The sequence below is a fragment of the Empidonax traillii genome, unplaced genomic scaffold (genome assembly GCF_003031625.1).
Source record: "Empidonax traillii isolate 1590-97213 ecotype Southwest subspecies unplaced genomic scaffold, ASM303162v1 scaffold122:size1458747, whole genome shotgun sequence".
NCBI classification, from domain to species: domain Eukaryota; kingdom Metazoa; phylum Chordata; class Aves; order Passeriformes; family Tyrannidae; genus Empidonax; species Empidonax traillii.
This window is the reverse complement of record NW_020955315.1, coordinates 302,776-323,323: the sequence shown is the minus strand read 5'-3', so window position 1 is coordinate 323,323 and position 20,548 is coordinate 302,776. Positions and strand designations below refer to the sequence as shown.

General features: G+C 40.9%; 2 protein-coding genes across 5 annotated transcripts in view; one reads left to right on the top strand and one right to left on the bottom strand.

Annotated features, from left to right (window-relative positions):
* TPK1 (thiamin pyrophosphokinase 1) overlaps positions 1–14,224 on the top strand; it is a 223,895-nt gene extending 209,671 nt beyond the window's left edge. The window contains exon 7 of the mRNA XM_027883260.1: positions 13,885–14,224. Within this exon, the coding sequence (XP_027739061.1) occupies positions 13,885–14,003 (119 nt within the window). The 3' untranslated portion in view covers positions 14,004–14,224. The remainder of the gene's footprint in view (positions 1–13,884) is intronic.
* A 1,167-nt stretch (positions 14,225–15,391) lies between these two features.
* On the bottom strand, positions 15,392–18,513 carry SEC61G (Sec61 translocon gamma subunit). 4 transcript variants are annotated; one of them, XM_027883265.1, is made up of 5 exons: positions 18,508–18,512; positions 18,434–18,437; positions 17,452–17,551; positions 16,102–16,204; positions 15,392–15,579 (listed from the first exon to the last, which is right to left on the bottom strand). In XM_027883265.1, exons 3-5 carry the CDS (start codon positions 17,543–17,545, stop codon positions 15,570–15,572), a joined length of 207 nt encoding a protein of 68 aa, XP_027739066.1. In that variant the 5' UTR covers positions 17,546–17,551; positions 18,434–18,437; positions 18,508–18,512; the 3' UTR covers positions 15,392–15,569. The 4 variants fall into 4 exon arrangements, with proteins under 4 accessions (XP_027739066.1, XP_027739063.1, XP_027739065.1 ...); XM_027883262.1 differs by lacking the exon at positions 18,434–18,437 and having other exon boundaries at positions 18,443–18,513; XM_027883264.1 differs by lacking the exons at positions 18,434–18,437; positions 18,508–18,512 and adding an exon at positions 17,639–17,774.
* Between the last annotated feature and the right edge of the window lie 2,035 nt (positions 18,514–20,548).

Sequence of the window (20,548 nt, the reverse complement as noted above, 5' to 3'; positions counted from 1 at the left end):
CATAGTGTATCAATGGAGGTGCAGATAGGATTAGGCCTTGGGCTTTGTATTCACATTACATTAACTGTTCATAAATGAGAAGGGGGAGTAGGCTGGCAGACTCCTAAACTTATTAATTATTTTCTATTCGGAGAAGATGAAGTTTTGAAGGAAAACATCCAGTAATCACTGGGGTACTATTTATACCATCATAAACTTGTGTCAACTTAACTGATTTTAATAATGATTATTATTACAAAAAAAAACCCCAGCAACTCTTATCTTCACCGCTACACACGTGCTGTGGTAATGAGGAATTTTCCTTTTTTTTTTCCTTCTCCCTTCTGCTTCTTCGCACAATACCCAACTTAACTCAATTTTCTCCCGTGTTCTCCCCTAGCTGTCAATCATTGTCACATTACTTTGCATCATATGCATCAAGAAGAGCAGCTTTTTCCATCGAGTAAGCCAATTCTAAAGCTGCCTTCCCAGAGGCAACACAGATTGTGCAAGCTGGAGGAGCTCAGGAAAGAGTAAGCTGGACAATAACAAAGGCTCCCAGAGCTGCTTCTGCCTGCCAATCTCTCATGCAAGGATTCACAGGCACTATATATAGGGCATGCCTCCAGGGCCGGAACCAGGCTACCAGCTCAGCCAGCAGACCTCCTCTCCACACCATTAATCGCAGTTGGGAGGAGGGAAACGGCTCATTACGCTACTAAATCAGTGATATTGTCCGTTCCGTCTTCCAGAAATTACAAGAGTTGTCTCAGTGTTGCGCTCAGCATCCCCTGATTTTTGAAGTCCACAGTCCGAGAGAGGGAGCAAGACTTTTTTACCTGTGGGCAGCAGAGGTTAGCCAGCAAAGTGCCTTTCATGAGTTTAGTGTGCTGCAGCAAGACAAGCTTTCCAAGGCATGCTTTTTCTACTCTTAAATCTTTGGTAGTCTTCCTTCCTTCTCCCAGAATTATAGATTTGAGGGACTTTCTCTGTTCTGAAGCATTGTTTTCAAGCCCCTCGGCCCATGTCCGATATAGTTTGTGTGGGAGCCATCTGTAAGGCATCCTTCGTGGCCAGCTGACTTCAGGTATACTTGAGTGAGAGCTTCCTGCAGTATTCTGGCCTTCCTTAAAGGTTCTGTGCTTTACTGGAGAAGGCAAGAGCTAGTTATGGGTATCCTTTCAGAGCAGCATGCAGAGTTTTATCCCCTTGACAGCCAATAATATTAAAAGTCATGTAACTACATTTTTGCTCCCAGCTTTTGAATATGACACTTTTATTGCTCTTTTTTATGCTTATGTACCCGTAAACAAGCCCTTCAAAATCAGTGTTGTTCAGGTTTCACTCTTGCACGTGACATGACAAACCTCTCACCATGTCCTGACCTCATTGCTGCAGGGCTCCTCTGTACCAGTCATGTGCAGATCTTGCAAGGTTCTCCAGTTCTTCCTGGAAATGTTGGTGTTTAACTGGGTGTTTTCTAAACCCAACCCCCAGTAAGGTTTAAGCTCTTGTCAGACTTTGCTCCTGGCTGATTTTGAGGGTCCCTGCAAAGTGTTTCCCTTGGTCTCATGAAGGCTGCCTTGTAGCAGGCGTGCATACAACATTTTTCTGATGGTCCTGAAACAAGCCTACCTGTTTGTAGAAGAGCAGTGCTGCCCATTCTGTGACTGACACACCTTTGATAGGTGACCATGCCTTAAATTACAGAGTCGATATAACTGTTCAAAGATCACCCAGCTTCGTGTCGGGTCCAAACTTTGCATGAGGTATCTCCAGGTTATGAGAGTTACCTTGGAGATACACTGATCTCCTTCATGTCACCGGGTGTCTCGTAGTGATATGTAACAATATCTTTTTAAAATCATGATATTAAGAGTAGTATGTGCCTATACCCACCAAGAGGTGAAATAGTTGTAGGGCCCACTTGCTTTTAGACTTCTGAATTTGATTAAAGTGTCTACTCTAACTGAAATATCCCAGGATTAATCTCTAGATGTGTCAGTTCTTAGGTACTTCTGTTACTTTGTAATCATGTAGACATCAGAGACTTTTTTTTTTTTTATGTGGATGTTGTAGGACTTTTAGAATAGTACAGCATAGAAGAATTCAAATTAAAGTATTATTGCTGTGTCAAGTTTTTCCCATGAGCATTAGTCATAGATACATCCATCTTTTAATGCACTGTGCAGCAGACATGTTGAGACTCTTGGTGGGAAACCTCATAGCAAGTAGTTAAAGGAATGGTTATAATTTGTAAATACTGTGTGCTTTATTATTGGTCTACCTTATTTGAAAGTAGAAATTCATGTTGAGATTTTTTTTTTTTCAATTTTAAGCAAATATACTTAGGTAAAATAAATTTTGAAACAGAATATGAAATAAACTTCTACATCTATTATTCTTCCCCTAGGATAAAGAGATACCCAATCCTACTCATATCTTTTTAAACTGTACTTATTTTCTTTTCTCACACTTATGCCACACCTCTAAAATGTTGCATTAGTCTGCTGTAGCTGTTAAGATAAGCAGGTATCTTTTATAGTGCTATTTTTTCTTCCTTCAGATGCTTTTAAGGAAGATGTGAATTTAAGAGGAATCTAAGCTGCTATCACTGTTTCTAGATCTAACAGAAATGTTTTAATAGTAATTTTTAGCACAGTTTGCTTTTCCTCTGAGGTAATTTTGCTTGCAGTAGAATTTTCCATATTTTCAAAACAAAAAAAGTATTTCACATCTAGTGATTTTAAGCAGTTTGTGAAATACTTTATGTCAATGAAATTCTGCTTGGTATCACACGTTTTGTGAAGTGACTACAACATAAACAAAACAAAACAAAAAAAAAAAAAAAAAAAAAAAAAAAAAAAAAAAAAAAAAAAAAAAAAAAAAAAAAAAAAAAAAAAAAAAAAAAAAAAAAAAAAAAAAAAAAAAAAAAAAAAAAAAAAAAAAAAAAAAAAAAAAAAAAAAAAAAAAAAAAAAAAAAAAAAAAAAAAAAAAAAAAAAAGGAAAATACTGAGTACAACAAATGGCCAGGATGGGAAAAGCAATGACAAATGAGATACAATCATATTTCATAGAATCATAGAACAGTTTGGGTTGGAAAAGACCTTAAAGGACATCTAGTTCCAACCCCCTGCCATAGACAGAGGCGTCTGCCACTAGACCAGGTTGCTCAAAGCCCCATCCAATCTGGCCTTGAACAATTCCAGGGATGAGGCATCCATTTCCCAGCTTCTCTGGGAAACCTGTTCCGGTGTCTCACCACTTTGATTTTGAGTTTAAAGTATCATTCAGAAAGGTAGCTTTCTTAGCTGTTGATAGGCCTGTTTCTCCTGCAGTAATCCTCAGACACTGATAATTAGTGAGGAATTGCAAATGTTTGAAGATGATAGTGATTTCAGGTAAAAGATAAAGAACATTACAGTTCTATAAGCAGATTTACTTTATGGAAGCTCCATGTAGATTAAAAAAAGCAGCTGTTTGAGGAGGCACTTCCGTACTTGGCAGTTGCAGGCCATCATGTTCTTTCAACCCCAAGTCCTAGAAATGATTTGGTGTTGGCAGCAGACAAGCTGTAATGTAGTGGGCTTAGTCTTTTGTTTTACATGTGGCTACTGGATTTGTAGTTCCTTCTCCTTCCCACTTCTTGCACTGTTAGGGTAGTTTATTGGTAGCTTAAAAGCCGATGTCAAGTCCTCCGTACAGTAAAACCGAGAGCCTGCTGACATGCATCACTGTGCCATGGCGTGACTTGTTGCAATCCATCTTGACCAGTGTGTTTGAAAGTTGAACTGCATATAATCAATTGCACTCTTTAAACTTTCAGGCCTTTGGCTGCGCCGCGTAGCGCTGCATTAATTTCGTGGTGCGTTCAGTGCCGGCGTTTGAGGTCCGAGAGCTTCCACACCACCTGGCCTGGGCAGCGCCTGGCTCGGCGCTGCATCATTAATGCAGAAGCCTTTCATCCCTCCCAGCCCAGGCAGAAAGCACAGTATAACCCTATGCTAAGGCAGAGTTCCCTAGAGAAGAAGAAGCAGCAGCAGGAGAAAACATTCCCCAAACCACTGAATCCTTGCAGGCAGGTCCTGGAAGCGCATGACGTGTTTCTGAATGTAGAGGATGAATAGCTAAGGCAGTTTGCAGAGAGGGGAGGTGGGCAGGGCAAAAAAGGCTTTTCAGAGGTCAGGAGGAGGAAGCAAACCAACACGAGGAGCACTGCTCATATTGGAAATCATTACTCCAAATCAATCAGATTTTCTTCCAGAGTGCACAGCTGGCTAATGGATTCTCAGTTGCTAGTTTTCCACTCGAATAAAGTCTTTGACAGTCGATCGGATTTTGGACTTGTCTTTAATGATGAATCTCCCTTTTTTTCCATTTTGGGGACAGACTTTATATAGAAGCTGTTTGTGTTCAGCAGCATCGATAACAAATCTGAATCTTGCATCCCCCCCCCCCAAAAAAAAAAATTGTAAAAGCAAACAGCCAGGAACTTTAAATGAGCCTTATGCAAGGACTTACTGATTCATATAGAAGGCAGACACCACTCCTGTGTCCTTTCTGAAGCGAAGGGTTCTAATGAGGGGTGAAGTGGCTTATACCAGCTAAAATAAGCTTTGCTGTGTCATAAGTTACGTTTTTGTTGAATTTTTTTTTTTTTTTTAAATCTGACTTTATAGCTTAGCAAGAAGGAAGATGGAAAGACGTAGTGAACAACACTTTTTCCAAAAAAATCCTTTATTTTTTGGAGGACATGGAGAGCCATCTAATTGAACTGACTGCCTCTGGACTACCAGAAGTGTAGTTTTCAGTCTCCCATTGAATCTTATGTTCTGTCTCGAGGGTTGCAACACATAAACTTTGCTGGATTCCTGTGAGCAAGTTTGGAGGAGCTGCAGCTCCATGAATGTCAACAAATGTTTTAAGTTTACCATGCAAGTTTGAAGATAAATGGAATAGAATTAATAAGTATCAGTAATGGCTTTATAATTGAAATCGTATAGACATTAGAGGTACCTCGGATGTTAGTTATCATATTCATTATTTGTTAAGAGACAGACAAAGTAATAAAATTAAAAATCAAAAAGCTTAGTTGCTCACATGCAGATCTAGGGGGACATTTTGTAACAGAAATAATTACTTTTGCTTCATCCTCAAGATGATACTATCTGTGTCTAATTGTTTTTCCTCAAGAAAGCAGAGCAATCTAAAATTTTAAGTAATGCACAGCAATTCTAGGGGTGAAAATAACCCCATTTTGGAAACCTCTTAACAGCATCCCACCCCAACTCGGTGAAAGGAAGCAGTGCTGCTAGGAAGGGTAAAGATAAATGGAATTACTTTTCTATTAGAAATATAATAGACTTTATTAGTTAGTTACCTGTGCCTAGAATAGATCAGCTGTCAGGGAGAGCGAGTAGATAAACATGTACCTTGTGAGCTGTCAGGAGCAGATCAGTGTGGGTTTTTTAAACAATAATTACCCGCTTCTAGAGAAATGTTTTAGACAAAAGCACAGCTGCTGTATTAATGGTGCCTTTTGTGCATAAGGATGAATATTCTAGTTTGTTCTCTTCATTTTTCCATGTAAATGTAATACCATATTTCCCTAAAACTCTGTTTGGAAATGGTGCCTTTCTCTGCTAAAGCTAGCATAATAAAATTGTTTATCAGGGATTTAATTGGATTGAAGTTGGTTGTTCGTAAAAAAGTGCTGGTGGCTGAGAGGGGTTGCAGCTTGCTTTCCAGCCTGGTGATGGCCCTCTGCAGGCCGTGCTGCAAACAGCTGTCCAGGGATTCAGTGTCGCAGGGCACAGATCCTTTTTTGCACTCTGACTGACCAGTGCTCAGAGTTGAAGGCAAATTGATCGCTTCCTTGCGGTCAGAGGAACCCCTCTGAGCACCAGATCTGCCATTCTGTCTCATCTGGCAGCTTGACTGACGTGAGGCCTTGGAGCAAGAAACTCAGCAATTGGTAGTCATGAGAATCTGTGGCTCCTGGGGGGACAGAACAGAGCAGCCATCGACTAGGTCAGTTCTGGTGGGGGGCTGGACTTGGAGGGGAAAGGTTTAAATATGCAAGATGTTAAACCCCTCTCGACCATGGCTGGATGCCACGTACCCACTAAAACTGCTCTATCACTCCTCTCCACAACTGGACAGGGGAGAGAAGATACAGTGAAAGGTTCATGAGTTGAGATAAGGACAGGGAGAGACCACTCACCAATTGCCATCGTGGACAAAACTGAACTTGGGGATATTTATTGAATTTCTTACCAAAAAAATCAGAGCAGGATAATGAGAAGTAAAATAAATCTTAGAAACACCATCTTAAATACGTTATTACAGAGGCATTACCACCATTCCTAATTGGCTCAGCCAATCTGTCTCAGAGCTGACTGGCATTGGCTCTGTTGGACATTTAAGAAGCTTCCAGCAGCTTCTCACAAAAGCCATCCCTGTAGCCCCCCCCGCTACTAAACCCAATACACCCTCCCACATTCGGGAGATCTACTTTGATCTTTGCTGTTGTAACTTTGCACGTTGTGTGCAGCCACGTTTGCTCTGCCACAGATACCGGCTCCAGCTCACCACTGTGTGTCTGCTCTGCTTCCTGCCCCTACAAAACATGGCAGAAACTAGAGGTGTAAGGACTGAGCCTTTACAGAGCTTTGTCAGATCATATGTAATTTTATTTTGTCACTGAAGCCCAGCGACAAAGCAATGCGTGCAGCAGAACAGGACTCTCGATATGGTCCTGAGCCAGTGCTGGCAGCACTGGACAAGATAGCCTGCTTAAATTTGTTTTTCAGGGTGGGTTAGGGACTGGCTTTAGATCAACTCCCTTAGGAAAATCATATCCCGGCAGAAAGCAGAGAAGTGCTAAATTCCTTGGGAGAGCTGATGCTGGGGACTCTTCCTACACACTGGTAGGCGGTGTAAGAGGCTGGCCAAGACTGTTGTGCAATATTTATGGCATTGCTGCAGTTCTCCTCCGTAGAACGGGTGAGCAAAATCCCCATTTAACCCAAGCTGTGTAGGTATTTACTGAGCAGACATCCACATACCAATATTGCAGCTACGGGCTCAGTCTGATTGTAACAGTAATAATCACTGTATCTGCACATTTTTGCAAATGATGGGAACAATGGTATACACACAGAAGCTGAAAGACTTGTATTATGAATGTGGCTTTAAATCCTCTTTTTCTGCCTCTTCTTGTGAATATATTAATCTAAATGTGGCAGAATTTATCAGGATTCCAAAGAATAGAAGAGGAAAATAATTAACATTGTGTTCTGATTAACTAATATCGTACTTTAAAATCCATTGAAGGATAGATAGGGGGTTTTTTCATCATTATGTATAGTGCTGGAAAATGATTGTAGCTAGGGGCAGCGTGACCATGGTCAGTCCTGGGCCTGGTTATGTTGGGAAGGTTTCTGGTGCCAAGTTGTTCGAAGCTTGAGTACCTGGATGTAGTCACTTAGCCCCGAGGTTTGGGTCAGAGAAAGATTCCTTCTCCTTCCTCTTCCCCTGCCTCTCCTCCCTGTCTCCAACAGCCCAATCATGAGGAATGTGTGTGGTCAACAGCTACGGTATTTGGAAACCTTTCTCTAACACATTCAGTAGATTTCACCACCAGCATCATATCAACTTGGCAGCGTGGCAGCTCTCAAAACAGCAAGTATTTTTAGGTTCTTTGCTGTCATGTCAAACCAGAGCTTCAGACCTAAATGCCGTGACAGAACACCATTGTTTTTAGCTAATCTCAGGTTTCGGTATTGCACCAGATTGCCATCCTCAGCTTTGTGTGACTAAGTAATGTCTCAAAAGCCTAACAGCATAATAGGATGATGTGTGTAACGAGGTGTCTTATGGACAAGTTAGAAGTAAGACAATTCATTAGCTGATGCATCTCACTATTACTCTTGCCCTTTTTCTCATGAGAATAGGATCCTTAATCTCACAACACAGAGACAGACCAAAATAGCAACAAGTTATTTTATCTACCTTATATGCAAAATCTCTACAGCAGTGACTGTCAAACTGAAGCTACATTTTATTTCTGCAGCTGTTTCTTCAGTGCTCTAACATTATTATTAATAGTACTGTCACCTGTGCAGCCCCTCAGAGTTGTAAGTAGTTTGACAAACATTATACAAACTTACAAATGGAAAGCATTAAAAATTAAGTAAACACCCTAATTCTTTCTGGCTAAACTCAGCTCTTATAATTACTTCCTAGCCTGGCTTTGCCTTTAGCTTAGTGAAACAGTCTTCCAGACAGCTATTTATTTCCCTGACTTACGTTTTTGCTAAATCACTTCTACTATTCTAGTAGCTCCACTATCTTCTACTGTCTTCTATAATAATCAGATCTCAACTGGAAAGACATATATGTATGTATATACTGTAATGTATATATAAAAAAAAAGACATGTATATACTGAAAAGGGTATATACAGTTTGCTTGTCTAACTTTCCAGGTCACTTTAATTAAGTTAAGAGGCCAAAGTGATCCTGAACAAACACTGAAGCACATCTTGTCAGTAGTGCTAAAACGCTGCTAATAGCTGTGGTAACTCCCTGCAGTTAATGATTCTTGTTGAAGCAGTGGCAACAGCAGAGACCTAAATGTAGAAAGCACTCTGATTCTTAGCATCGTTTTTATCAGCTTATCATTTTAAATTGCCACCAAGCAGGTGATGTGACAGGAAGAGTTAGAGCTATTGTTAGAGTACCACCGTGATTACAAAGCTGGAAAAAAAATGCGTGCTGGAAATAAATTTGAAAACTTCTGACATCCGTTTGCATTTCTGAAGGCTCACCCAACATGGGTGGTTTCTATCCAGGGTAGAACACACAATCCTGTTAACATATTTCTCTCTCTGTTTAAATGAAATTTTGAAGCCTTGACAGCCAGTGCTTTTTGTTGTCACTTCCTGAATTCCCACCGATGTGAGGCCAGGCAGCCTGTGCTGCAGAGCCCCTGCCAAGAGTCTTTGCCAGCATCTGAACCGGTGGAATAGCCACCTGGCCCTGCCTGCTGGACCCCCTTCACCCCACATCCTCTCGATGCTTTCATAAGCCTGCTTGTATGAATACACTGAGATTGCCAAACCCTTGTTTTGTGCTCCAAAGCCAGGTACCAAAAGCTACGATAGTTATAAAAATTGCCCGGTGCAATTTTCTGCTTATTCTAAACTCCCCTTGGCCCTGAGGGGATCAGTGCAGTAACAGCCTAGCCTGGTCCCTCCCAGCAGACTCAGCAAGCCTTTATGGTACCTCTGTTGCATCAGTATTGAAAATAGTCCATGTTTTATTGTAAATTACTGTTATTTGCAACTTCCAGTTTTGCAGTTCCCACTGCACAGAGATCAAGGACCCAATTTTTCCTTTGTATCCATCAGTGTAAATCAAGATTAACTCCAGTAAAGTCAGTCTAAACCACAAGTGTAAAACTAGGAGGAATGAAAGGAAAATCAGTCCACAAGCTACTTGGGTTCTTTTATTTTTAAACAGGAAAATTAATGCTGCTGTTCTGCAGACACAGGGTGACCCGCAAAGTATTATCTCATGCATTACTAATGTATCTCCATTTAAATGCAGATTTTTTGCTCCTAACACAGAACTTCAGGGAAATCCTCTCCAGATACACTGTAATAGGATACCAAATGGTGATTCAATATTTCACTTTAACTTGTGTTTCAGCTTATTGATCTTTATTTTCTATCATTTTGATGAAGCATTTGCCTAGGGGGAAGAGGATTACGTTCACTATGATATGGCTTTTAATTAATAATTAATTATTTTAATATTCCAAACATCCATGCCAGAAGTGGCATTCTGCTTGTATTCCTTTCCTTATTTCTATTTTCAGTGGTGGAAACCAGCAAGGTGTGACTTTACATATTCCAGGAAGTAATTGAAACACCCAGTTGAGAAAAGGAAGCACAGTATAAGTATCACAGTATTATGCTTACCATGATAGTGTTTTGTTCTAATGATAAGAACCTGACATGATAGGAATAATGTATATAAATCTACTAGATCATGACTAGAATTATTAAAATGGATTACCTGATATTGAGAGTTTAGTGTCTCTGCAGCACCCAGCGTGATGACTCCCAATCTGTTTATAATTAGCCCACACTGTTTCTCAGTTTCCAGGCTGAGAGCTGGCAGCAGCACAAGGATTGCAAGCAAGGCTTAGGTCTCATTTACGGTACCATCAACTCAAAAAATAACTCCCAGCTGTGGCAGAGGTATAAATATGATGAGATTTTGAAATAAATTTTTAGGTTTGGGGTTTTTTTTTGATTATTTATCTTGAATACTTATAGGGTGCATTTTGTTAACTTTTCCAAATGTTGTTCTTGCAGCCTTAAGGTGTCAGTTTTTAAATTGTGATTAACATTGTCCACATGGCATCCTTAGATTTGCATATCTTAAAAGAATATCAAAATATGAGCAATAAAATTGTGGAAATTGGCAGTCCTGGGGTTAATTTGACCTCTTTAGTCATATCTTGGTCAGCAAAAGAGATGTCTAAGAAATAGTGATCTTTGTGATTATGCACCTTTGGGAAGCTTACCTACATGCCCTCAGATTCCTTCTCTAAATTATTTCCAACATTCTCAAACCCTGGCAGATTCAAACACCTGATAAACAAAGGAAAAACTGCTAGAAAAAGATTCCTCCTCCACCTCATCAAAATAAGTCTTCTCTGTGCCCATGTTTCAGTCTGAACCAATGGTATGTTGCAATCCACCAGAAAGTCATTACTGATAAGAACACGGGGCACACCATAAAAACCTGTCTCAGGTTGTGTTGGGTTGTTGGGGTTTTTTGCTGTTGTTGTTTGGTTAGTTTTGGTTTTGGTGTGGGTTTTTTTTTTCCCAAAAAAAAACTAAGGCAGGAACAGCATTTGCTTTTAGTATTGAAGTCCATGCTGACTTGATAGGTGGAGAATAATATCAAACACTATATAGCTACAATGGAGGAGCTGGGTAGAGTATTTTTCTCATCAACAGTCTAGTATCAGTAAACACAGTCTGAATGGAACCAAAGCACTAAGCAAAACTTCTAACAGTGCTGGAAGCAGGTGGCAGACTGGGAGTGTTTTGTAGGAATCACTTATGGGTTTATCCAAATCAGCTCTTAAAAGTTCTCATGAAGAACAAGAGACTAGTATTTGTCTGAAAGAAAATTTTCACCGATCCAAAATAAGATTTCTTTTAATTAGAAAATTCTAAAATTCATGGGTTTTTGAGATTTAGATAATTTTTTTAATCAAAATGTGAAATCCTGTATTCAAATTGGGTTTGCTATCCAGCAAAACTGTAAATTCTAAATATAAGAAAATAAAAAGGTGGTTTTCTTTGGAATGGGTTTCATGAGAAATAATCTCAATAGCAAGAATAGGTGTTGTAATAGGGTTTTTTTCCCAAGGCATAAGCTCTTGCTAGGACTTAAAAATAAGACTGAAATTTATTTTAAAAAAAAGGAATGAACTGATAAAATTTCCCACTTCTTTGACCTTGTAAACTTCATATCAAAATGCACAACACAGCAGGATGTCTGCCTAGCAGCAGCATCTATGTACATCCTCTTTATTTCCTTTACTGGCTCAAACCTAGTTCTTCACATTAATTACTGATCATTTACTGAATGGAAAGCATGCATTTTTAATTATGTTAGTGGAAATGTTGGCTGGTTGTGAAACAAAGTGCTTGGAATTGGTCCATTTGAACCACGTGAATCAGCAGTACTGTTTTACAGTTCTTGCAGTTTTTCACTTCAGCATTTCAGACTGTGATCCTTGTGAGGAAAAAAAAACCTGATAAAGATAAAAGGCTCCATCTAGCGGGCAAGAATTTTCTATTTAAAGAAAAAAAAAATGCTCTCATTTTCACTTAATTTTATGCTTGAAGAAATACAGGTTTAGATTTTGTTTCATTAAGCTGCCATGTTGTTGTTAATTCTTGCCTTCTACAGAGCCATTATTTCATATGCAAAGCTGTAAAACATTAAGTATTATTCTGACTCTTGAGCAAGAAGCAATAAACGATACTAAATGAGTGGGTTTATACAGCAGTTGATCCACGAAGGTCTTCCTCCCCACTCCCTTCAACCTTCAATATATAATAACCAAAAATGGGTAATCTGTGTGTCAATAATTATTTTAAACTATTTATGGTTCTTTCCTACTTAAAACTGACTGGCAGCATTCATAACTTGACCACAGCACTCAACACTCTTTTGGGAGTATTTTTTACACGGGGAACTCTCCCCATGTGTTACCTCATCATTAATTGACTTGTTTACCCCAGTGGCCTGTGCTGTGTCTTCCAAAGGCCAACACCAGAGCTCATTCATCCTGGCATTTGTCTTGAAGCCTCCCTAGTGCCGCTGTGCATCCAGAAGCACCCTGACAGGATTGAGCACTTTGTTTTGGGTACGCAACTGATCTGATACAGTGGTGCTTTCCTTTTGCTCTCTTTGCTGAATTTCTGCACTGCATTGCAGTTATGCTCCCAGCTCTGAGAAATTCAAATGGCAAGGCTCTTCCATTTGCAGTAGTACTGAAACTCGGGTGTTGCTCTCATTCCAGCAGAGCTAGCAGCTGAAACCTTCTCTTCAGTTCATTTCATTTCAAGCTAATAACAAGCGTAGGAGGAGGAATAAGAAGCAGCAAGCACGGATTTGGCAGAAGAGATACCGAACCACGTCCTGGCTTTTGTCAGACTGTCCCTTATTATAAAGCCATACAGCCTGGCAAGACCTGTTCCTCCTGTGCAGCTTCCAGCACCAGGCAGACAGTGTAACGTGCATTGTAATAATGCCTCCACCCTAGTGTACTACAGCCTGTGTTCACATCCAGCATGGCAAGATGTGTCTCCTGCACAAATCACAAAATAGAGCTTACTGAGCTGCTCTGCACACCTTTCGATCACTGGGAGATCTCAGTTTGCAGTGGGTCACTCAATAGCAAACCCAGAGGAATTTTCCTTCGGTATTAATGCACAATTTGGCAATTCTGTTAGGCCACGGAGACTTGCTGATCTTCCTGAATAATTCTCCCCAGCTGCAGCTCTCCATGGAAATCTGTGCTGCCAGTGAGTAAGAGCTGTCATTTGGCCTGTTTTACAGGCTAAAGCAAAGGATAGTCTTAATTAAGAGTTCTTACTCTGAACCTTTCTGTAAGCAAGGACTAAGGCAGAACTGATGAGTACCTTTGTGGAAGTTGGTATGTTTGCAAAATGCAAGCAATGCTGTCTCAAAAAGGGAAGAAACAAAAGACAAAAACTGCATGTTTTGGTACTGTTAAGAGTAATGCCACGTGGTTTCTAATGTACACAGACACCTACCTCACTAGGCATGCAATAGAAGAAAACATGCAAGTCACTTGATTCCAAGTTCTTAAATAACACCCCTTTTAACTGCTGGCCTTTGCTCTAGAACTGTTCATGCTTTAGAAGATTATTGGTTTGCTGCTGAGCTAAAGCAAATCCCAGATTTGGAACTACAGTAAGATCCTCTGCCTTGTCTTACTTTAAATACCTTTTCTACAAGTGGTACTTGAGCTGATGCTAATGAAGTAAAAATTTCCAGATGTGAAACTCTGGGGAATATCTGACATACTGCTTTTGTAATAATCTGCTATAAAATCAAACTGTTAATTTGGGGAATAAGTATTAATTTATTCCCACTACAGGTCATCAAAAAGCCTCACAGAAACCTTCTAATTAACCTTTAACAAAGATATTTCATATTATGTTTATCTGGGTTAAATTTATTCGGCTGTTTTTTCGTTCTTTGTGGGAGCAGCCATCTTTTGAAACAAATGCACTGATATGCATTTATTGTTGTAGAGTAACACTAAGTCTTTTCTTTTTCACAGGTAACCAGGTGCTGAAGTTTGGAACACTCGTCAGTACTTCCAACACCTATGATGGCTCTGGGATTGTGACTATCGAGACTGACAAACCTTTGCTGTGGACAATGGCTATCAAAAGATAAGATCAGCTACAGCTGCCTCTTCTGATCCAACACAACTCCAATTACTGCAAAATTTCACTGAATTAAGACAGTAAAGCTGTTCCAAAAAATATGAGCAGACACTGATTTTATGTATCGAATGGAAAACAAGTCTGAAATAACAGTTACTTGAGATCCAATCGAAATTACTTGCAATAGAGTACTTCATTCTGGCACCTCACACCATCTAATCAGAAGACACACGAGCAGCCACCCAGTACAGTCAAAACCAGAAATGAATGTAAAGAAACTGCTTATCTGGTTGGTTCAGGCTACTTTTTCAAAGTATTTTATTGCAATACTGAACTGTTTTTCCCCTTTTGCCAAAAGAAACTACAGTACCCAGTTGCACGTACTGTAACTGTATTACAAGGTGACAGCACTGAGATCAGTTGATCTCATTTTTCTGTCCTGGTTTGTAACATGCGTAGCTGCCGGTGAAGATTTCTCAAGAAGAAAAATAGTTTAACTTTTCTACTTAGGAAACAAGTTTGTGTACTGAAGAAGCCTCAGTTTTGCTGTAATATCAATATCAGATTTCCAAGTGTTTTTGAAATCTTTAACAGAGGTACCATTGTAGCTTCTGCAAATGCTTACAATAATCTTTCTGGAGTTAAATAAATGTCTTAATCTTATTCTGAGGAGGAACAGCATTGCACCTACTGGAGTTTTTGCAGGTTTAGTTCTTAAAATCAAAATGTTCGATCATTTAATAATGAAAACTTCCAGGTCAACATGCAGAGCCCTTTATAATTCTTTGTGCAGGACAGTATCCAAAATGGCTGTATATCCTGTCCAACAGTGTGAGGAAGTTGCAGATTTGCAGGGTTGCTTAGTATCTCTGACAACTAAATTATCCTCAAATGGTACATCTCAGTAACCATTTAAGTGTGGCTTTTTTAATTACACCACCAGAATAAGGACTGGCCATGCAAATTCTTCATTGGATGGAGTTTCTTCCAGTCAAGTACATAATATAACCTAGCAGGACTTCCAAATGCAGAAAGGAATTAGTGATAATGCTGGTGATTCTAGAAATTAGCTATAAGAATTTCAGTTGTTAAGACTTTTAAATTACCACCTGAAAGGATACAAGAGTGCTGTTTTCTTGCTGCCTACTTTTGCTGGAACAATGCTGTTCCTATGCTTAATTTAACGCTTAGTAAACAGCTCCTGAAGAGAGGTCACACCGTTGTCACCTCTGGAGACTCCCAGTACCTGACTGGACAAGGACTTAAGCAGCCTTGTCAGAATGTCACACGGAGCCAGCCTGGAGCAGGACACTGGACTAGAGAGCTCCCAAGCTTCCTTCCTACCTGAATGACTCTACTACGGTTAAAAGACGTAACAAAACAAACAAAAGGCACTACTACTAAAAAAAAAAGCCTGTAATATAGACAGGTATGATCACATACACTTTAAAAGAAAAATAAGGTGACACCAGTGTTTGAAAACAAAAACTGAGCTTGTTTAATATCAAACAAATTAAAGCTGGGAAGTCTTTGCAGCAGGTGTCACAACTGTCATCTTCTTCTTCATGATGAATATTCAGCCACCTCTGTTGAGAGAACAAAGTGATCAGTTTCAACTAATCAACTGATCCCACCTGAAGTCTAATTTATCCTCCCACCACTGCATTGCTAGGACAACCTTTACTACCATTGCAGCTTATCTCCTATTTTCAAACATTTCTCCTTGCCTACAGGACCACTCTTGCAGGTATAAGCAAGCCACACATCATGGTCGCAGAAGAGGTTCAATACTATAAGATCCAAGTAAAGTAAATGTTCTACGGTCAAACACACACTGAGGGAGTGGAAACGAAAGTATCTGAAGTCCGGTTGTGAAGCAGAATACACAGAAAAAAACTTAAGATCTATGGATCTAATATTTTGCAGCATGCTAAATTAGCTACCTAGTTGCTGATTAAGTTCTTTGAATTAAGTAACTCTTGTCCTATTACACTAACATGTGAAATGCAGACACTAAAGCAACAAGGATCCTGTAGAGCTCACTGACATCCTCTGTTTAAAAACGGACAGGTAAAAATTTAGTGAAATTGAAGGTCATATTTACTTACACAATTATATTGTTGATTGGGATATGGATCAATTTGACAAAGAAACCAATAAATCCCATTATTGCAAAGCCTATTGCTGTTGCCATGGCAATCTTCTGGAACTCTGCGAAAACAACAAAAAAATAATTTGTCTAGGAAGCCTCACGTATTGGCATACAGATGTGCAGTGCAGTGACCACAGGAGAGATACCCCTGTAGAGAACAATGTTAACACAGGAAATAGTTCTGGAAATAGTCACTGCAGTGACCCTGAGAAACGAATCCTCTTTTCAGAAAGGGGATGATAATTTTAAGACAGATGATAATTTTAAGAGAGAAGGCGCTGCTTCCCACAAAGAACGGCCAATCACAATTTTTTTAAACAGCAAAATCAGAAATATCCACAGTCCATGACAATTCATGGAACATTTATTTCATTATCTCTCCTTTACAACTCTGCAAGCCCTGAAAATAGTCCCCCAACAGAGCATCAAAAATATAAAAGCTCCATTTATGTCTGCCACAGCAGGACAGCACCTTAAGTCCCCACAAAAATTGAGTACTTGTGATATTTTCAATTATTTTAAGACAGCAACCATGAAGTGGACTACGAAGGTCAACAAACCTGCCAGTCTGACAACGAATGAAGTTCCTTACTGATCTCAAAAGATGCCAGTAAACTCAGAGTCATAGCATTGTTTGTTCTTAGCACATGAATAAAGCACTGTACGTATTACCATTAAGGATTACCAGTTGCATTCTGGTCACAGTTATAGCTTCTCTCTAGTGCCTTTGAGAATGTCCAAAACCTCCTCTTCTATACTGCCAGCAACTAAATTCTTCCCATCCCAATCAGGCAGTGACTGACAACTGTGGAGCACTGAATGGGCACTGCAAAAAGCAATTCTGGCTCCATTCAAGTCTGCTAAAATAAAGTCTTTCCTCCAAGGTCACGTAACAAGCAGTTTCCACTAGAACTTCCCCCGAGGTGACAGCAATCAGTCAAATCTGACTGCTGCATTTGTAACTTCAAAGGGCACATAATTTCTTTTCAGATCAGTTTACTTAATAAATGAAAAGTGTTGCTTGCCTGTCTCAAAATGGCAAATTTCAACTTCTCGGCCTTTTTTCATAATGTGAGTTTTACTTCCACTCACACACCAGTGTGTATGTACCAGAAAAGAACACATCCAAGTTTATTACAGCCAGAACCATAAATCCATAATTCAGGCAACTGCTCAAGTTTAAATCTCATAATGGCAGATGAGAAACATTCACACGGGATGAATCAACAGAAGTGACATATACAAAGACACGTGGTAAGATATAAGATGAAATAAAGATTGTGTTCTGGTTTATTGTGTGCTTTACCTTTCCTGTCAGGCTTGGTGCATCTTTTAACAAGTCGTATGGAGTCCTTCACAAACTGACGGCTGGGTTCCACAAATTGCATTACCTGATCCATGATTACCTGCAAAGATGGATGCATTTAGCATTGATCGTTCCACATACACATACCGCAAAACAGAATTTTTTTAACTGCAGAAGTAGCAGCTACCTACAAAATTTGTGAAGACTTACGATAACTTAAAATTTCATATTCCAACCTAAGTGGACTTTCAAAGGTACTTCCACTTTGCAGGAAATGAGGGGACTGCATCAGTAAATAAACATGAGGGCCTACTTCTGACTGCAAAAAAGAAAGGGAAAAACTGACAGAAAACCACAGCTCCATCAGAGTTTGCTCTCAGTTTATGTCCTATGCCACGTTTCAGAAAACACTACTGAACGATTCTCCGTCCCTGGAGGTATTTAAGAAGAGACTGGATGTGGCACTTAGTGCCACAGTCTAGTAACTGTGGTGGTAGTGGATCAAGGGTTGGACTTGATGATCTCAGAGGTCCTTTCCGACCCATCTGATTCTATAAGGGGTCTGCACAGGCAGAAGTTCAGGTGTTTCAAGAAGCGCCCCCAGCCCAAAGCAGCACCGGGGGGACGCTGTGGCCGCGTCTCGTTCTCACAGCAAACAAGTGCCAGCACTGCCACCCCCCCCCAACCCACGCAGGACCCCAGCCTGGGGGGATCCGCTGCCATTAACCCGCACGGACCACTCGATACCCCGGTAAGATGCCGGACTCTCCCGCGTCTCCCTTCCCCACCACCCCCCTCCGGCAGCGACAAGAGGCCGGCCCTGCCCGCCGCAGCTCCCCCGCCACCGCCGGCCTGGGCCCCCGCGCCCTCTGGGGGCTCAGTAGGCCTGATGCCCAACCCCCGGGCGGGGGGACCCCCGCGATCCCCCCAGGATCCCCCCAGGATCCCCCCTGGATCCCCCCTGGATGCCCCCGGCCCCCACCGCCCTCACGGCCCTCACCGCCGCCGCAGGGACACGTCGCACAGAGAGCGGCGGGGGCGGGGCTGTGACGTCACCGCGCCGCGCGCGAGCGCGGCCCCGCCCCTTCCCGCCGGCGGGGGCGGCTCCTGAGGGGCAAAAAGGAGGGTTGTGAGGGGGTGAGGGTGGTGTTGTGTTTTGGTGGGGTTCTTTCGGGGTTTTTTTCGTTGTTTTGGGTTTTTTTTTTCTTCCGGTTTCCGTGACTCGTCTGAGTCACACTTGCTTTCCGTGCGGCTGTGGCCTTAGGATCCATCGTAGCCGGAAATAAAGGGAAGAAAGTACCGATGTTGTTCTCCCCGGCAGCAAGTGCCAGGAGGGAGGACGGAGTCTTAATCTGCACCAGGGAACAGTCTAGGTTGGGCATTAGGGGGGATTTTTTTTCCACAGAAAGAGCGGTTAGACACTGGAATGGGCTGCCCAGGGAGGTGTTTAAGGAAAGGCTGGACGTGGCACTCCGTGCCATGGGCTGGCTGACATGGATGCATTCCGTCATAGGTTGGACTCGATGGTCTCAGAAGCATCTTCCGACCTAATTAATTCTGTGGATGTGCCTGTAACAAGTGCTGTGCCATGAAGGCATGGCAAAAAAAAAAAAAAAAAAAAGAAAAAAGAAAAATAAAACCAAAACACACACACACAAAAAAACAAACACTAACAAAAAAAAATGCAACAAACGAACCCCCAAAAAACAAACAAACAAAAACCCGTTAAAAACTTGTTCAGGCTGTGATTACCCATGAGTCAGAGGTCTGCTGGTTTGTAGGAGTGCTGAAGCCACTGCGAACTACAGGAGTTCATCACCTTGGAAAAAGAAGTCGTGGTTGCTTTTGTTTGTTTGTTTGTTTGTTTGTTTGTTTTTGTGCAGAGAAGTGTGCAGCTCTCAAAGGTGGGAAAGCTTTGTACATTTCAGTGCCATAAGGTAGTGTAGAACACTTCCTTGCATGAGGGTGAAAAGAGGCTGTCACTGCCTGAAGTAAGCCCTTCCTTGCCGGTTTTTGAAAGGAAAACTTCATCTCGTAACAGGTAAAGGAAGACGAAAAATAGCATGGATTTATTTTTTTTAAGCCTTGTTTCGCTTTTGATGCTATTGATTTTGGTTTAGAACTCTGTTCCTAGTTGGCTGCCACCTCTGAGTTTGTATTGAGTATCCAAAGCTTATTAACTATTTAGTCAGACTGTGGCGCTTTGGCAGCCAGATAAGGGTCTCAGCTTTACTGGTCTGAACTCCCTATTGCATATAAATGTACACAAAATATTTTCTGGGCTTAACCTTTTGCTGATAGTTTTTATTACAGATAAAGTACCATCGCATCACAGCAGGGAGCTGTTGGTTGTTCCATGGATTTTTTGGCAGCTGCCTTCTTTTTCTCTGTGCACAGGGAGGTCCCTCAGTATTACTGATCTCCTTCAGAGATGAACTCTCTACTTGGCTTTGGAGGGTTATTGGCTTGAGGTCCTCTACAAGTTTTCTCCAAAAGTCTGCCTTTGGATCGAATTTTGCTTTGAATGAGGTTTCATGCAGCACTATTCCTCAGATGGGACCATAATTTTAGTGGCCAAATTCTGTTGGACCTTTTCCGTTGGAACACCAGCACTGAAAGATTAGTCAGTTAGGCCTCCCACAGCAAATACTTGTGTAATTTGTCTCTTGCTCTCGAGACCAGTTTGCAGTCTGCAAGGATGGGCAGTCACCCGTCAGAGAGAGGAAGATCCCTAAGGAAAGCAGCTGGGGGACTGGTAGCCACAGTGCACAGTGTGCAGTGGGGCAGAGTAGGTTGCAACTATGTTACTGTTCTGTATATATTTACCAAGAGTCGTCTGCATTTATAGAAGATATGAAAAGGTTTACATCTCCCAGGCATGTGTATTTTCTTTTCATTGAAAGCTAGACTGTTACTGGGGTGTTTTGGTTTCTACTTCTATACGGTTCTTGCAAGGTTGAGGAAGAAAGTGGTGTGCTTGCACATGTAAATTTTCATGGCAGTTTTGCAAGTCTGCGTTTACAGCAATATCTAAGCAGTACATAACCATTCCCTCAACTGAAAAAAAAAGAGAGACATTGTAATCCTGTATAATATT